This window comes from Strix aluco, chromosome 1 (genome assembly GCF_031877795.1).
Source record: "Strix aluco isolate bStrAlu1 chromosome 1, bStrAlu1.hap1, whole genome shotgun sequence".
In the NCBI taxonomy this organism is placed as follows: Eukaryota; Metazoa; Chordata; class Aves; order Strigiformes; family Strigidae; genus Strix; species Strix aluco.
In genome coordinates this window covers 104,967,692-104,984,707 of record NC_133931.1, presented here as the reverse complement: position 1 = coordinate 104,984,707, position 17,016 = coordinate 104,967,692, and the positions used below count along the sequence as shown (strand labels likewise).

The 17,016-nt window shown below is 38.9% G+C and overlaps 1 protein-coding gene across 2 annotated transcripts in view; it reads left to right on the top strand.

Moving 5' to 3' along the window:
- Window positions 1–17,016, top strand: part of COL15A1 (collagen type XV alpha 1 chain) — a 157,524-nt gene that overhangs the window by 72,163 nt on the left and 68,345 nt on the right. Inside the window, exons 9-13 of one of the 2 annotated variants that reach the window (XM_074830054.1) lie at window positions 589–615; window positions 3,295–3,357; window positions 10,037–10,114; window positions 12,208–12,270; window positions 14,955–15,080. In XM_074830054.1, coding sequence (XP_074686155.1) covers window positions 589–615; window positions 3,295–3,357; window positions 10,037–10,114; window positions 12,208–12,270; window positions 14,955–15,080 — 357 coding nt within the window. The remainder of the gene's footprint in view (window positions 1–588; window positions 616–3,294; window positions 3,358–10,036; window positions 10,115–12,207; window positions 12,271–14,954; window positions 15,081–17,016) is intronic. The other variant, XM_074830061.1, reaches the window with a different exon arrangement.

Sequence of the window (17,016 nt, the reverse complement as noted above, 5' to 3'; positions counted from 1 at the left end):
TATTTTAGAAAGGGTAATAGTCATTCATCACACATGCATAAAGGGCTGAAACTCCACAGGCTCACACACTGTCACCAGTCATACTTCTACAAGATGGGGTTTTAGCCTCACCAAATCAACACAGGAGTATTGTATCTGCTTTGCACATGTGCCAACAGTATACAAGGGCCTGATGAGAGACAATGATTAGAAAGCACAAGGCAAACAGATGATGTGCCAACATACTAACATTCTTAGAGCAGTAATTCTACCAGCCCTTTGGGCAGCCTTTACAGTGTTGCACTACCCTCCCAGCTGTTATATTTGAACATGTTCAAAGCTGCTGGACTTCAGAACTCACATGCCTCCTTCAGTGGCTTCTGTATATCCAGGATGTTTCCCACTTCATATCCTTCTGAACCATCAACATAAGATGAATCTAGTTAAACAGAGGTGCAAAACAAATCACACTGTGATATAGTACTTGTTACATTTCTCATTATTTTGTCAGTGCACGACACAACAAGCTATAGTTAATTGCTTTTCTCTTTTATTGCTTCTTTGTTACAATGTTTTATTTACCTTTCTAACAAAGATGTTTTATTTTAGGGCACTCCTGGTAAAAATGGGTTACCCGTAAGTACTCTTATACATATTTTGGTTAACTGAAGAAAAAAACCCAACATTTTTTACTAGAGATTCAGCTACATTGAAGATTAGGCAGCAAAGTGCTTTCTCCATGTGCTCTCTTTAGAAGGCAGCTCTAGTGCTGTGGTTGACTCCCTCAGGTTGCCAAGAGAGGGGGACCCTCTTCTGAGGACCCTTTCTAAGAGAAATTTATGATTTCCCAGTTGCAAAGAAAGTAAGAGGTATGGCATGCCATAAGCAGCTGTACAAGGAGTCCAGCTCTGGTGAGGTTGGCTTTTTTGCAGAGGGGAACTTCAAAAAGAGGACATACTTCAGACCCAGACCTCTTCCACAGCAAAACAAAATGCTTCATTGACCCTTTGTAGACACATGCTGCCACGTTGCCTGCTCCTAACCTCTGCTGTTATTAATTTTGCAGATGTACCTCTCACCCCTCAACTCTTGTGTAGTAGTTCAACTGCACCTTCTGCTTCATCCTTCCTGCTTTCCTTCATCTGCATTCTTCTATTTTACCCTCTCTTCTGTCAACTTTGCTGTCACCTTCCTGTATTGTTCCTTCCTTCCTTCTCCAGACGACTCCCATCCGTAGGTCAGTTCACCATGAGCTGCTGATAGATTGCATATGCTTCTTCCGTGGTGAAGGATTGCCCAACAATGCACACAGTAACAAATTCTTAGCTGTCATATTCCCTGAGTGTCTCAGCTGCTGTTGCGTATCTGCCCTCTGTTGAAGTTTTACTACCTGGCTTCCTTGTTTCCTTACTCACTATCTGGTGCTGCCACTTTGTGCATCTTTCCCCTTGCTAAGATCTTCCCATACAGAGGCTGTCATCGTTACCATGCCTGCTCCTCCTTTTGTATCCTGCCATGCACCACTGCTGTGAACTTCCTGTCCCTTCCTGCCCTCTCCAAGTGAACCTCAAATGAAACTGGTATGTTCTAAGATATTAAAAATTAATTCAGTGGTCATTCATGGGATGCATTATTCAGCTCCTGCATGAATGCTCCCTGCATACATTGGCATGCTTAGAGCAATGTAGCTGGTTTGGGAAACATTTAGCCTAAATTCAGGTTATGTGTCATTGGAGCATTTATGGACAAGAGGTTTACATTTTCTGTGAGCAGAAGTCTGACTACTTTCAAGCAGAACATTTTCAGAGAAAATTCTATGAAACCAAAATAATGGGGAAATGTCATATAGAAAATTCTGAAAATGTAATTCAAATGCTTCAAAAGCAATTGTTTTGTCCTTGTAAACAAATCCTTGTAAAACAATCCTATTTCCTATCATAGACATTTTGTTATATCTTGTGAAATGAAAAGTTGCCCTGTATTTTTATAGATAGTCTTTCATCCATGTGCAGCTGGGTTCTAATCTTGTACACGCCTATGCAACTTTACTGTTGGATTGATGGGGCTTCACTTAGCAATAAAATTAGTATCCGCTAGATTTATATTGGCCATGTGTTTGACACTTTTTTATGAAATGGATACCAGCTACTCTACAGGAAAAATAATAATGGGAGAAAAAAACTTTTAATCTTACAGATACATTTTTCTCCATAATGAGTTTATATAACCCATCTTTAAAATTAGTACAGCCCTAAAACTTGAGCGGTAGAGTCCATAATCACAGCTGTCCAGATTTCCAAAATGCCATTAAGGAAAATAGAATTTATTTGCCTTATGAATTTTTCTTCTAGTGTCCTAACTGAATTCATAAATAGCACCACTTTATAATAGCACTGAATTTAAAGCTGGCGGGAGTTCTTTCTAGCCAATGATCAAGCTCCTATAGGAAGAGCATATGCATGTTACGTGTAGATAAGATGAACATATATAGAAAGGTTATTTGGGATTAATTTGACCAGTGAAGTTTAGAATGGAAAATGGGGTGAAATGCTATGTAGTACCACATATTCCCTGCCAGGTGTATGTCCTCAGGAAGCATCCTACTTGGTAGGAACTGAATATATTCAGGTGGATCAAGGCAAAAGGATTTCTGCAGAAGGTGATAACAGGCTAATATCAATGGTATGATTTGGTGCACTCAGGGCAGCAGTTTGCAGTAGTGTGTGACAAATATATCCCACTATTGTCTCTTGCCTATCACTTCTGTATGAAATCCAAAGTAGATTTCTTCCAATTGTCGCTTTTCTCATAGTTCAAATGTTGTTAGGGAAGAGGCAGAATTCTAGCTCGGAATTTACCTGCTGTAAGCATATTCAGCAACTTTGGAATAAATGAAGGCTTTCTTACCTCTTAGATAAGTAAATGGCCAGAAGACAGAAAATTTGAAGAGGGCTTTTCAGACACTATTTGTTCCAGTAGAACATTATAGTTTTCAAAATATTTGTCATCAGGGCTGTGTGGTCCAGTTAGCATCACGTCAAATCCAAATGCAGCCTGCCAAGTGTTGCCATCTGTATCCCCCAAACAGGCTTCACTGCCACTTTGTTGTGAGCAGAGTAGATGTGGTAAGAGGCACATTTTGTGCACTGCCAACTGCATAGAGGTGTAAGTCCCGTTAAGTCCCATATCTCCTCCCACTGCACAAACCAAGAGTTAGAGTCTAGAACACTTACATCCAGCCTCTGCTGCTAACTGTACAGACTGCTTAACCTGCACAAAAGCTAATAAATAATTTAAAAATTTATTTCCTTTTAGGGTAAAATTGGACTTCAGGGGCTGCCAGGACTGAAAGGAAAAGCAGGTTTAAAAGGTGAAAAGGTATGTGTCCTGTTAATAACCAACAATCAATCAGAACCCATTTATGCTTGGACATGTGTTAAATTGGTACATTCCAAGAGAAAAATATAATAATAATAATATTAATAATAATAATAGGGAATCACAGGAAGAATTTAAACATTCTGCCATTCACCCATGAATTTGCATAAAGGGCAGCCATAACAGAATCATAAGGATTTTTCAAGAATATGAATAAACTTCAGCAGTAGAAAAAGTTGTGCTTTCACAGGTGAGCTAAGGAAGATATATTTAACAATTAATAAAGAAAAGTCAGTTGTTATATATAACTTATTTGTGCAACTTACTCCACTGGCTAAGTGATTTAACAGAGGTAGTATAATCATACTACCCTCATGAAACAAACATAATTGAAATAAGAGTTAAACCCTCTGAAGAAACAACTTGTATCACTTCTGAGATGAAATGAGCTGTAACAGATTACTCTATCATTAAAGCACATGCTGTACACAAAATTGGCATTCAGCCAGTAACTCCAAGGGCCAAATTAATAATTCATTTCATCAGTTTACTAAAACAGTTCAGGCTTCATAAACTCACAAATATAACTCATATAAAGCTCATGTATTCAGATTCAATTTGAAAGGATCCAGAATCATTTCAAAGGTAAAATTAGTCTCCACTACAGGCATCAGGTCACAAGACTGCACGGCAACCCCCCATCTTTCTGTCCAGCTGAACAGTCTGTCTGTTGTAATGGAAAGATACACTCGATAACGGGTTACCATAAGCTGTAGAGAAGTGAAGGTATGTCAGGCAGTTAGGCAGCATCTCAGATAAAACAGGATGGGGAACACTCTTGCACTCCCCTGGTGAAAGCAGCATGTCTGGGACCCACGTCAGGTACTTGTTCACAAAAGCAGGCAGCATGGGAGACGAACAGGAGGACTTAGAAGTCCATGCACAGTTACAGGGCTATCATCTCTCTGAGGCTACAGACGTGGTGGGATAGCTCACAGCTAGAGTGCTGCAGTGTATGGATACAGGCTTTTCAGGGAAGATAAACTGGGAAGGCAGATTATCAGTAAGACATTAAATCAATTGGCAACAGGCACTACAGGTGCTCTGTACAGGCACTTCAGAGCCTCATTTCTGAAAACTCTGAACAGTCTTAGATCAGCAAAGGACATATTTGATGGAGTTGTTTCCACTTTGTCTCTCCATTCCTCCCCACTCTTCACTCTATCCCCAACCCTGGACTGTGCTGGCAGAGTTTGGTAGCAGAAATCCGAAGAGTCTAGACTGCAAGGAAAAAAATAATGAGAAGTAAATTCCAGATTAAGGACTGCGCTATTGGTGGAGGACTTTGACAGGGTGCTACTTCCATCTCGATCAGTGCTAAAGCCTGCAACATGGAGCACAGAATCCCAGAATCTTTGAGGTGGAGAGGCCTCTCTGGAGACTGTCTAGTCCAGCACCCCTGCTCAAAGCAGAAGCAGCTAGTGCAGGTTGCCCAAGATTGTGTACAGTTTGGTTTTAATATCTCCAGGGATGGAGATTCCACAACCGCTCTGTGTAACCTGTTCAAGTATTTGATCATCCTTAGAGTGAAAAAACAAAGGGGGGGAGGGGCATACATTTAGATGGAATTTCTTCTATTTCAATTTATGCCCATTCCTTCTTGTCCTTTCCCTGGATACCACTGAGAAAAGTCTGGCTAAGTCTTCTTCATTCCCACCCATCACATATATATGTACATTGTCAAGATCTCCCCAAGTCATCTTTTCTCCAGGCTAAATAGTTTAATCTCTCTCAGCCTCCCCTCATAAGTCAGAAGATCCGGTCCTTCAGTTGTCTTTGTGGCCTTTAACTGGGCTCCCTATCTTTCTTGTACTGGAGACTCCAAACCTGGACACAGTACTTTAGGTGAGTAGAGAAGGATCACCTCCCTCAACCTGTCAGCAATGCAGAAATTGGTACATGGTATCACCTAACTCTTCTGTGGTTCAGACACTGAAAGAAGTGATTGTGATACCACCAAGAACTGCAGTGCCATTAGTCTCACCTGAAAAATATTACAGCAGTTCTAGATACTAAGTAGTGTGGCATAACTCATTGTTCTATTAAAGTAGAAGATAAACTATGCTAAGGTTTCTGAAGCTAGAAAGAGTAGCATGCACTGATTTATAGCAGTCATGTACCTAAAACTGTGCCTACCCTAATGGGTCCCTCAAAATCACTACTGAGTGTGTACGTGGATGTCACTGCTATGACTTATGTGGTATTCAGTACTATAAGCTGTCAGGTAAATACCACAACAATCTTTGTGATGAGATGATTTTTCCTTCCTTTCTGAATAACCTCTGTCATATTTTCATATCATGCCTAAAGCTGAGTGCTTCTAAGATAAATCACACAGACACCACTGAGAATAGTAATATACAGTTTCTAGGTTTTACTAGTAACAGCAATTCTACGTGTAATATTAATAAATAATTATCTTGGTATGACTCAAAGACAAAGTATGGTTCAAGGAAAAATATTCTGCAACAAATTAGTTAACAAGGTGTTGAGTGATGAACAATAGATGTTAGGAACTGATGTCACAGTCACTGCCCATTTTGGACAACACTGTAGCCAGAGAACAGCACTTCACTGTATTGTGGGAGAGAGAGACTGGTTTTGCCCCAGGAGCTACATGGAATCCAGAGTCTGACAACTCACTATTCCCTTGCATGAGTGGACTGCATGACAGGGTGAAAAAATAGCTGATCTGCTCCTGGAGAGCCATCACTGGGACAGTGATATGCAGGAATAATACCTCCTCCTAAGCTTGATAACATGTGGTACAGCAGTCTCTGAGAAGAAATGTACCATCTTGCATAGTCCCATTGGTGGCAGGGATTCATGCTTTCTTTTGAGCTGGCACTGGTCTCAGACACTTTGTGTTAGAATATTGGTCAATCCTTCATGACATGTCTACACACTTGTCAACCTTTCCATGACTTGCTGAAGCCCTTGAGCAGGAGTAGAATCTCTGGATGTAGCCCAGGAGCTGCACAGGTACCTGTAGCCCATGGTTTTCTATAACTCTCTCTCCCTATTTAGCTAATTCTTTTCATTCTTTCCTGATACAGAACTGATTTGGACAGTGCCCTCCCTCTCTAGGGACACTTGCCAGGAGCCTCCTTTGGTTCTGCACTGTGAAACTTCTATAGCCCTCTAGCAAAGGCTCAATTTCCTCTATAGTATTTTTCAATCACACAGTGAAAAAGCTGGAAAAAATGGCCTAAACATCATTTGACAATTAGCTTCCCAAGTTTCCTCCAAATCTGCTTTGGTCATTCTTGCAAACAGTCATTTCCAGGATGCTTGGAACTGACAGAAATAATTCATGTTAGTAAACCATAAAATCAGTCAGACTGCTTTTAATGAAAACAAAGCTAATGGAAAAGATTTCAAGATAATGGTTGTTTACATTTCTTCTACTTATAAGCAAAGTTCACATTAGCAAAAGAAGCTTTATTTTGCAGCTGCTGCAGCTGCTACTGTTGTTAGGTAACTATTTCGATCTCCAGCAACAAGTGCTACATCTACACTGCCAAATGAAAGAGGCCCAGGAACTGCCTGAATTGCTGATGGTTCAGAATTGTGAGCATGGTCCCTGACGATGTTTTGACCCATGTCAGATAGACCTCTCTCAGATAATGCCTTAGCATTGTTCAGGGGTAGCACTGGTTGGTAACTGTTCCCAAGATGCTGGAAGATAATACTGTGCATAGGTTGGTTCTGTTCATTCTACATGCTCCCCCAGTGCTATCCCAGCAGACTTTTTACTTTCAAATAGTCATCATGATGATGGGTTGCAGTATAGTTCTCATGTTATTTCATGAAAATTGCACAAAAATACTCAAATTTTAGCTTTGAACACATAGGGCTAAAAGGAGGCACAGGGCCAAGTACCTAAGTACTGTGAACACAGCCAGTCTGTTGTACCTGACCTCAGGGCCAAAGAATGGTTCCCAGCCTTATTTTATTGCTTAGAATATTAATCAGAAGGAGAACATTTTGGCAGTAGGAGAAGCAGCTTAGCTGTAGCAAGATAAGGCTATATCTGGAAGGAAAAGTCTCCTGTACTCCATTCCTGATTACTTATATGACTATTTTAGTTAAGATGTCTTAAGCTTTGTTTTCCATTTTTAAAATTGGGCTAGTATTTTCAAGGGATACTTCAAAGAGTCATTGTGAAGATAAGTCAGCAAATAGGTGCTAAAAATCCTAATATGTTCAAAAGCACTAAGGAATACTCACAGCTTCATATGCAGAGCTTTCTCTTGGAGATACTTTAGCCAGATACAGTTCCTGCAGCAGAAAGCAGAACAAACAAGAAGACACTGCTGTGATCCTCTTTTAGACGTGTGAATAATTTTTAAATTATTAATTGTCCAGAAAACTATTTCATTTTCCCAATCAGTGTGATTTCCTAGGACCCACTATGTTGGTATGGTGAGCAAAGCTTAACGAATAGATCTGTGCACATACACAAAAAATTCAAACCAGTTATGCTCTCTAAAGAGAGTCAGCACTTTTTCAGCATAATAATATTTAAATCTGAGGAACAGTAGCAGGACCCACCTGCTGGTTTCTGGTGGTTCTCATTGAAAATGGAAAGCTGAGAATAAATGAGGTGATACATATCAGTGGAAAGTGGGGAGCTGGCTGTCACTTTTTCACTGTGGTACTTACTCAGTGCAGAGATACAGACATGAGATGCTTCTTGGGAATGGATACAATGAGGTTTCCTAGTCATGACTGATCCAAATGTGAGAGCTGGGGCTTTTTTCTTCCTTGTAGTACACACAAAGTGGAAGAAATTGCATGAAAACAAGCACAAAACACTGAGAGGAGCTAATGTAATAATCACTGAAAAAAAAGCAAAGGATATGTTAAAATGCATGAAGAGTATCTGTAAATGAACATGCTGGCAGACAGTGAAAATAGCCCCAAGTTAATTAAACACATTCTCTGTGAATATGACTGAAGTATCACTATAGGAACCATTTGACAAAGCCACAGGGAACAAAGAAATGAATGAATACATTTATCTAATGAATTCTCAAGCATAAAGAGCAAGTGACCAAGAGGCAGGTAAAATTCAGTGTTTCCTGCTATGTGACTGAATATATGAATTTAGAGAACATAATTAAAATTCTCCTAAGCCCAGAAAACAAATTGACAGGTTAGAGGGTAAAGCATATATCAGTAGAGGCTGGCTACCAGTGTCAGTTATGTCTCTGTGACTGCTACCTCTTTAAGAAAGCTCAGTGCAACCAGTCTGGTTTCTCTCTTCCTGGTGCAAGGTGGGAAGGAGTCACGCCTTGCAGCTCTGCAGTGTCAGAATGGGTGGGTAAGAATCTGTGCTACATGAAAGCATTGGTAGAGGGAAGGCTGAGCTTTTCACTTGCAATGGTGAGAGAAGCTCTGGGATATGAGTAGTTACATTGCTTGCTCTTCCCCTCTAAATGTACATCTGTCCTGAAACCAGGATCATCATGTAGGAAGAATGTCCAAAATGCACATTAAGGAACACATCAGAACAGTGAATTGCAGTTACTGAATGCCAAAGGCAAGAAATGTGAGACAGCCAGAGAGGGAGAGGAGGACACTGTATTTTCTCCTGGAATTCCCTCTATCAGATGTATCAGGCAAAAAGTAAGTGGGATCAATTACTTTTAGAGGTATACAAGACTTGAAAAAATGAAATTAAATGAGTGCCAATCATTTGATGAAAACAACATACATATTAAGCAATCATGATGTTTTGGTCTGCCAGTTAGTCATGATCCTACTGTCCCCATTTTAGGGGATGCAGAGGCACATCCTTCTCCCAAAAGAGATTAAAACACAAAGGCCAAATCCTGCTTAGTGAATTCTCCAGAGAAAGGCACATAGATAGTTGAGAATAAAAAGATACATTATAAAAGAGTTCCAACATAAGATTAGAAAAGTTGAGGTAGAACCTCAACTCTTGACTTGAGTGAAAAATGCTGGAGTTGAGCAGAACTTTTAATAAAAGTCATAAATATCTTAAACAGAAGCACTACAAACTAACCTCAGTAAAATGTCAGAGATGATGTAAGAAAGCCAAAGAAGAAGAAATGGTAGTAATTATGAGAGAAAATGACACAGTTCTGAACAGGGCCTTTCATTGTGTTGGCAGTAGATAAAGGTCACCACATAGAAGAATAATCATGACATGGTGGTATTGGAAAAAGATGGTAGAAATAAAATCAAGAAATTCACTTACTGAGTACCATGGTGTGACCACACTTTCTACTTATTTACTTATTGGGGGCAGGGGCATATAATGAACCCTAAAAATGCAAGATTCACAGTAAAATATTATTCTGACAAGAAATATACTCTGTCTTATGCTGTTAATACTGCTTGTACATTTGCAAATTCATTGCAGAAGTTAGAAGGGGAAAAGTCCTTTCTTCCTTTGCCAATGCAAAGATCATGTTTCTTGGGAGCTTGTCTTAGAAATGAACAAAGTTCAACTCTGCTCATAGCATTTAAGCAGACACTTCTGTTGTTTCTTGTGACTAGAAATCCACACAGATTCCAGCTATTGCTGAAAAACCCTGCTCTGCGTTTATATGATTAAATCCTGTCTGATTTACCTTCATTCCTGTTTTAGGGTGATCCTGGTGAGGGATTGCCAGGACCCCCTGGACTACCTGGACCCACAGGACCATCTGCTCCTTCCAGAGGATTAGTGAGTATTTGGGGTTCTCTGTCAATAAGCTAGGCTTGCCATAGAGGAATCCAGAACTAAACAGGAGTTTTTCTCTGGGAAAGTAGCCTGACTGCCACAGAGATAATCATACTTTCTAAAACACTCATGCAGAAATGCAAATAAATGTCTGGCTAAAGTGTGTGAGTGCTGTAATCTAGATAAACACACAGTATTCACATTTTAAAAAGCCAGTCCATGTGTGTGCTCTCCTGTGCAAAAGCAGTAATATATGGGATAACAAGAGACAAAAATATCCTCAAAAGAGCTTTATAAACCTGAATTATTCATTTCTTCCTGCTACTGAACACAGAAATGGTTTGACAGTCACTTACGTTTGCTGTCATTAAATACTACAACACATACCAGCGTGATGACAGTGTTCATATTTTGAATGCTCAGTACTTAGGCAATATTAAAGAATACATTTCAGATCCATCTCTCTTCTGCACTTGGACCATTCCCACTGTTTCCATGAGGTTACATGTCTATGCAGCTGAAGAAGGAATCTGGCCGGGAATTTTCAATTCATGATGTGGAAGCTGATTTTATACAGAGACACAGCTCACCACTGACTCCAGTGGAAGTCCTGTGGTGAACTTTGAAACAAATCTGTCACACTGAATATTGTGAATATTTAAGAAGATAGTTTGCAACATATTTCAGTGACCAAAATGGATTATATGCTCCCCTGATCTAGGGTCTGCTAAATTATACCAATCTGTTTCTGTATCAAAAAAATAGAGTAACAATGTTATGAAGGGCTGCACAATTTAGCTTCCACTGATACTGACTTCAAGAGACCAGCAAGGCAGCTCCAGATCACTAGGACAAGGTGCTCCAGTCCAACAGCTTTTCTCACCCAAAGGTGACTTCTCTAAATGTAGCAGTGAGCAACAGATCCTGCATCGCCTTTACTTTCTTGTTGTCTGTGATAACAAGTTCCAACACCTTTTACTCTGGAGTGAAGTGAAAGGAGTCTCAGAGCAGCCAGGGAATGCATCCCTGATTCCTGGGCTACTGAAACGTTAGCTTTGGTACTATTGTAACTGATTCAGATACTAGTTCTCTGTGTACTTTGGGGGTGTAGTTTACAAAGCATACACAGCCATGAAACTCATCAAGGACTTGCAATGCGAATCTGTAGTTAATTTACTTTTATACGAGTTGACATTATTTCATTTTAAATGTGGTGGAACTCACACATGTAGAAAAGTCGTATTTCAACTGCCAGATTTTTTTGTTGCATATCTTGGTTTATTCCTTTTAATTTTTAAAATTATGAGTTCTATAAAACTTTATAGCAGTTGCTATATTTTAAGAAAATGGATAAGTGGACTTCATTTCACTTTGCTAAATATGCTATGCAGACAAATCATGGCAAATTTCCAATGAAAAATACTTTTTTTTTCTTTAGAGGTTTAAAAAAATTCTTTGACAGTATGCATGCTGACTGTAGTTTGCACTGTATGTTCCATAATACAGGAAGATGGTTTGAAGCTGAGGAACCTTGAATCTATTATATTGTCTTATAGATGAGTACAACTAGATTGCGATACTAAAACCAAACTGTTTTTCTAACAAAATGTTTTAGAAAATGCTTTAGTATATTAATTTGTCTTTATAAAGTGCCTTTTTGGATTCCAGTTGTAGGAATCCCAGAATTTGGCTTTTGATCTGAGGCACATTCTAGGAAAGAGTGGCTGGATGTTATGTATGCATTTTAGGATATTCCTAATGTTGACAGGTATCTTTCCAAAGTTAAAATTTGTATGAGATATTGCTTCATCTTCAGTTTACTAAACGGTCACATAGCATGTGTGTCCTGCAGGATTGTTTTCATTGTACTCCTAGTGCATCTGCAGACAAATACAGAGCTGAGTGTCTACAAAATAAGATGGTATGAAGCACCAGAAACGTGACTGAAATGTTTTTGTTGTATTATAATTTATTTCACCAGTGACAGTCTTCTGCAAGGATATTGACCATAACTGTATTTGCAGTAATTGACAAGTGATATTTTCAGTTGTCATCTTTAGAAGCAATATTTTAAAATGGAATTCTCCTAATTTCAGAACAGACTGGAACCTGAAGAATCAGGTTCTGGAGACATTGACAGAGAGACTGAGATTTTAAGAGTAAGTATATATTAATGTTTATTTCTCATTAACATAACAAAGAATTTTACTTTTCTCATCCAGATTGTAGAAAATCCATTTCACAACGCAAATTTTGTACATGATAAATTCACAGCATCCAGAAATGCTTTGTAGGGATTCATTTCAAGATCTGAAAAGGCCTAAGTGTATGTGAGTGCAGAGGAAGTGTGAGAAAGGAAGAGGACAACAAAGAAATAATGGCAAGAGGACTTTTTAAAATGAGAAAACGCTTTTAATATGATTCTGAGAAGACAGTAAAGAAGAGAGAGATGGGAATGATACTATTCTTTGCTTTTTTTAATTTGTAGTACCTGTTCTAAAAAATAAGTTTGTCTGTATGAAGTACTTTACACTGGAACTTCCACTATTGATCCATTTTGATGGTCATTTGAACTTCCTTGTATCCTTGCCTTTGTGAACAATTGTAACACTGTCACGTCGTAGCAGAGAGACACTTTGGCTTACTGAAAGTTAAAAGGTGTCAATACATGTTCCTGAGTGAGGTTCTCTGGCCTGTGTGACATGGGAGACAAGAATTCTCTCATTGGGAAGGAGTATTCATGCCAGGTAAACCTGAGTCTTGCTCTATCAACGCGTACTTGGCCACTGGTTAAACTGATACTGTCAAAGTAGTTGTCGCCTTAGATGTTGACCTCATCCCTCTCCTGGAGGTGTCTATCTCAGCTTCAGAAAGAACTTATATGCTTGTGAAATGACTTAATTTTGCAGACATAATATTCAGGAAAGTCAGCATCAATTTCAGTTCAGTATGTTGTGCTGTCAAATGCAGCTGATTCAGCTGTGCTTGGGATCAGCAGGTTCCAGGAGCAGAGCAGAACAAGTAGGATGATGAGTACTGGCTTAACATTTTAGCTTAGTCTGTCACTCCTAGCATTATGTGTCAACAGCCTCAAGTAAGATTTGTTTTAGGGATTGAAGTGGTACATTGTTCTTGTGCTTTCCCTTCACAGAGAGTTCACATATTTTGAGAGACAGTACTTAGATGAGCATGGCTAGATTAAAAATGGGACGTCTGGCCTATCTTTCTTGCTCTGCTTCTGAGCCGTTAAGTGGCAAAGGAAACATTTGGAGCGGGGATCTTTTTCTACTTATTTTTTTCTGGACTGTTGTTTTCAGAAGAGAGGCTATCTTTCCTACATATCCTGCACAGAACAATGTGTCTTTTTTGGGAAAATAACATCAATCAACTAGAACTTGCTGCCAGATCTGGAATTATTTTTTATGTTTTGTTTTGTTCTTGAGCTACTTCTTCACCCATTATCTCCAGACAGTCAGCCAGATCTACTTTTACCATGTTTCTGTTGAAAATCCAAGTAGCAGTCTATAAAATATGTATTGCAGTTTCAAATAATGTAGTTTTCCATCCACAGAACCAGTCAGATATATAACGAATCAGGCAATGTATTACAGATAAGGACAACTGTCAGGAAAATGAGGTCAAGTGGCTGAAGATGAAGAGACATAAATGAGGAGGCCTTTACTGATCCATCTAGATGGGGTGAAAGATAATCTTCTATGCAGTCTTTGGGATGAAGCATTTCCACACTTTGATTAGAAGTTGTTTCCTCAATAATACTGCAGCTTTCTGAGGAATTAAATTCCTGGATGCCTGTCTCCTATGAACTTCAGAATGCTATAGCATTCTAAGGCCTCTGTTTTGCAACACATCTAGTGATATTTTTCATTCTCTCAGATTGATTTCTGCCCAAAGACTTCTTTTCTGTTTCTTCTTTCCTCCAAAGTGCCAAATACCTTATTCCCAAGGTTCTTCAGGCAGGAATTGCCATGTGCTGAAAGTTAGTTACCTTGCCTAATTTAGAGGCCCTTTAGATGCCCTATGTCATTAACAAGACAGGTGAGTGCTTGAAATGGCTCCCTGCAGAAGGTTCTGTTGACTGTACTCAAAATCCAAGATGACCATCTTCCTAACAGAATCCTGTAGATGACTCTAAGTCAAAATTAAAGAGTTCTTGCCTTACAGTGCCATGCCCCAAAATTTCAAACTGTTCATGTTTGCCTGCTAATACAATCAGTAACAAGGATGGATTTACACATGAGATATTTGATATTTGACATTTGCAAATGTATTATTTCTCCTGAAGTAACGTATTTCATTCATTTTACTCAATTTAAATAGATCTGTTCATGTCCATGCAGGATAGATGTGTGGCCATTTTTACAGCACTAAACACAGTCAGGTCTTTGCCATGAGTACGGGTTCTCAGTGCTCCAGCAATAGCATGGAGAAACCCTTTGAAATGAGTAGAGAAAAAACTAACCACTTCCCTCTGTTCAGTAATCCCTTGGTTTCACTTTGGTTAATTTTCTTAATACTAAATTGATCATTGGGATATCTCTAAGGTCTTTACTGGATTATATAGAGCTGACAAATTTTTTTTGTTTTTAACTTACTGCTTGCTATTGCATGCCATGAGGTGGCAAGGATGGGGGAGGTCAATGTGACCCTACGTAAGGAGTGCATCTGTGAAACTAAAATTGGTTCTTAATGAAGCAGAAGGGCGATGGTAACCCAAGCTGAGAGTTTTATGAACCTGAACAGTCTGTGCGAGCTTTTCCTGCTCCACATATATATGAATGAACCTGCTCAGAGCAATTTCTAACAATGCTGCTGATTTATCCAGGGTCTTCCTGGGCCACCAGGCCCTCCAGGACTGCCTGGTCTTCCAGGAAAGCCAGCACCCGATTCAGGTGTAGGACCTCCTGGGTCACCAGGGGAAGATGGAGCTTCTGGTGAACCAGGCCCTGAAGTGAGTACCCATTTGTGCACAAATGTTAATGTCATTTCTGTCCTACAACACTAAGTTCTAAGGCTTACAGTCTGTATAATTCTTAATAATATTGCAGAATATTTTTAATTGAAGAGCTTGGATTTTATGCACTTTTTTAACAAAAAAATAATCAAATTAACATCTAGTTAACCAAAGCACGTTACTCCACAGCAGGATGTACATTTGGCAGACAGATACTGATGAAACTGTAACAGAATAAATAAAAAGTAAGGATGCTTTTACCAACACTGAATAAGGATAAGGATTTTTTTTCCTGTGGTGCTTTCAGGAAAATTAAGTTTACTAAATCATTTACATAATCTGCAGGGAATTTTTAGCATAAATTGAATTTTTCTCTTTCAGGAACTCTCTTCCTTCTTCAGCTATGTAGAAACACTTATTTACAGTTCTACTGTAAAAAAAGGTTGCCAAAAGTTTGAATGTTATCTGTTAATAAATCCTCAGTAAAGTGTTTTTTTAGTGAAGAAAATAATTTTTTTTCATCATTGATCAGCTCTGTGAATCCTCTCTGGAACTATATTTACTGATACGGTTCCCTTATTCCTTATCAACCATCTGCCAGCAGCACTTGTTCTCAGGACAATTGATCTATATATTCACATTATCTTCAAAGTGAATCGCCATTGCTTTATCTGACAAGGTGTAATCAGTATATATTAAAGTGTATTGGTGGCACATGTTAAAGAAGAGATCTCACTGCATCTCAGCTGTGCTGGCTTTTTTTGACGATAACCAAGTCAGGACTTAATACAAAATCTAAAAATGTAGGTACGGTAAATTTTGTCTGGCCATCAAGGTGGAAAGCAGCATCCTTTGTGCAGAGAGAAATTAAGCACCTGAAATCTTTAAAATAGGATCCAAGAAGCATGTGCATGGGAAACCAATGAAAACCAAGAGCTGATGATGTATGTACCCTGTAGGGAAACCCTGAGAATAGCCTGAGTTGTATATTATATCTTACTTAAATCTGCAAGGAGGTACACCCATCCAATACCTCAGGGCCCTCTCCTGAAAACTAGTTCTTTTCTGTCGGGAGCTGGGTCTCATACTCTCAGGCTACAAGAAAGTGTAAGCATCATAAATTTTTGTTCGTCCAAACTTTAGGCCCCTGCAAGATGAAGTGTCCCCTCCACACAGGACAGAAATCAGGGTAATTTTCAGACTTCAAAGTTTCAGTGTTCCCTCTTGAAATAAATTGTATCCCTATGAACCTCACTGAATTAAAGCTGTGATAAACAGAGTGCAGAAGATGTAGCTGTACGTGGACTATTATTTTGCTGTGCTACACACAGTTTCAGCATTTGCTGCACTCAAGTGCTTTGGTTGTGTTTTGAGTATTTGCTTGGTTATTAACTGAAATGTCCTTTTGTTTTACAATTTTATAGGTTAATTTATAGGTTAATTTTATAGGTATAAGGCAGTTAGTCATTCTGGCCTGGTAATGAGATATTTCACTGAGGTGAAATAACCTGGTACCACTGAAAAAGCAATATTTTTCATCCAGGCATGTTTCACTGACATGTTTCAGAAAAGGCCTCCTCTGTATATGTAAATGAGCTTTGACAACTGGGTTGTACCTTAATTAACAGTTGTAGTCCAAAACCTTAGAAATGTGTTACTGACTTAAATTTGAAGATAAATATCAAACTTTTATTAAATTAGTGTATTACAAACATTGTGCTTTTTTCTGTTATTCTTTGCTTTCTAGAAATTATCAATGGATTTTTCAATGGTTTTATGCAATAATTGTGGTAAGATCATGTTCTGCATTCTCGATGGTTTGTTCTCAGTACTATATAGTTAGCCTCTGATCCAACAACAAGATGCACTCAGGACATGTTTGTCCTGCAGTTACAGTAGTATAGGCCAGTTCTTGTAGACTTCAGGTAAGCAT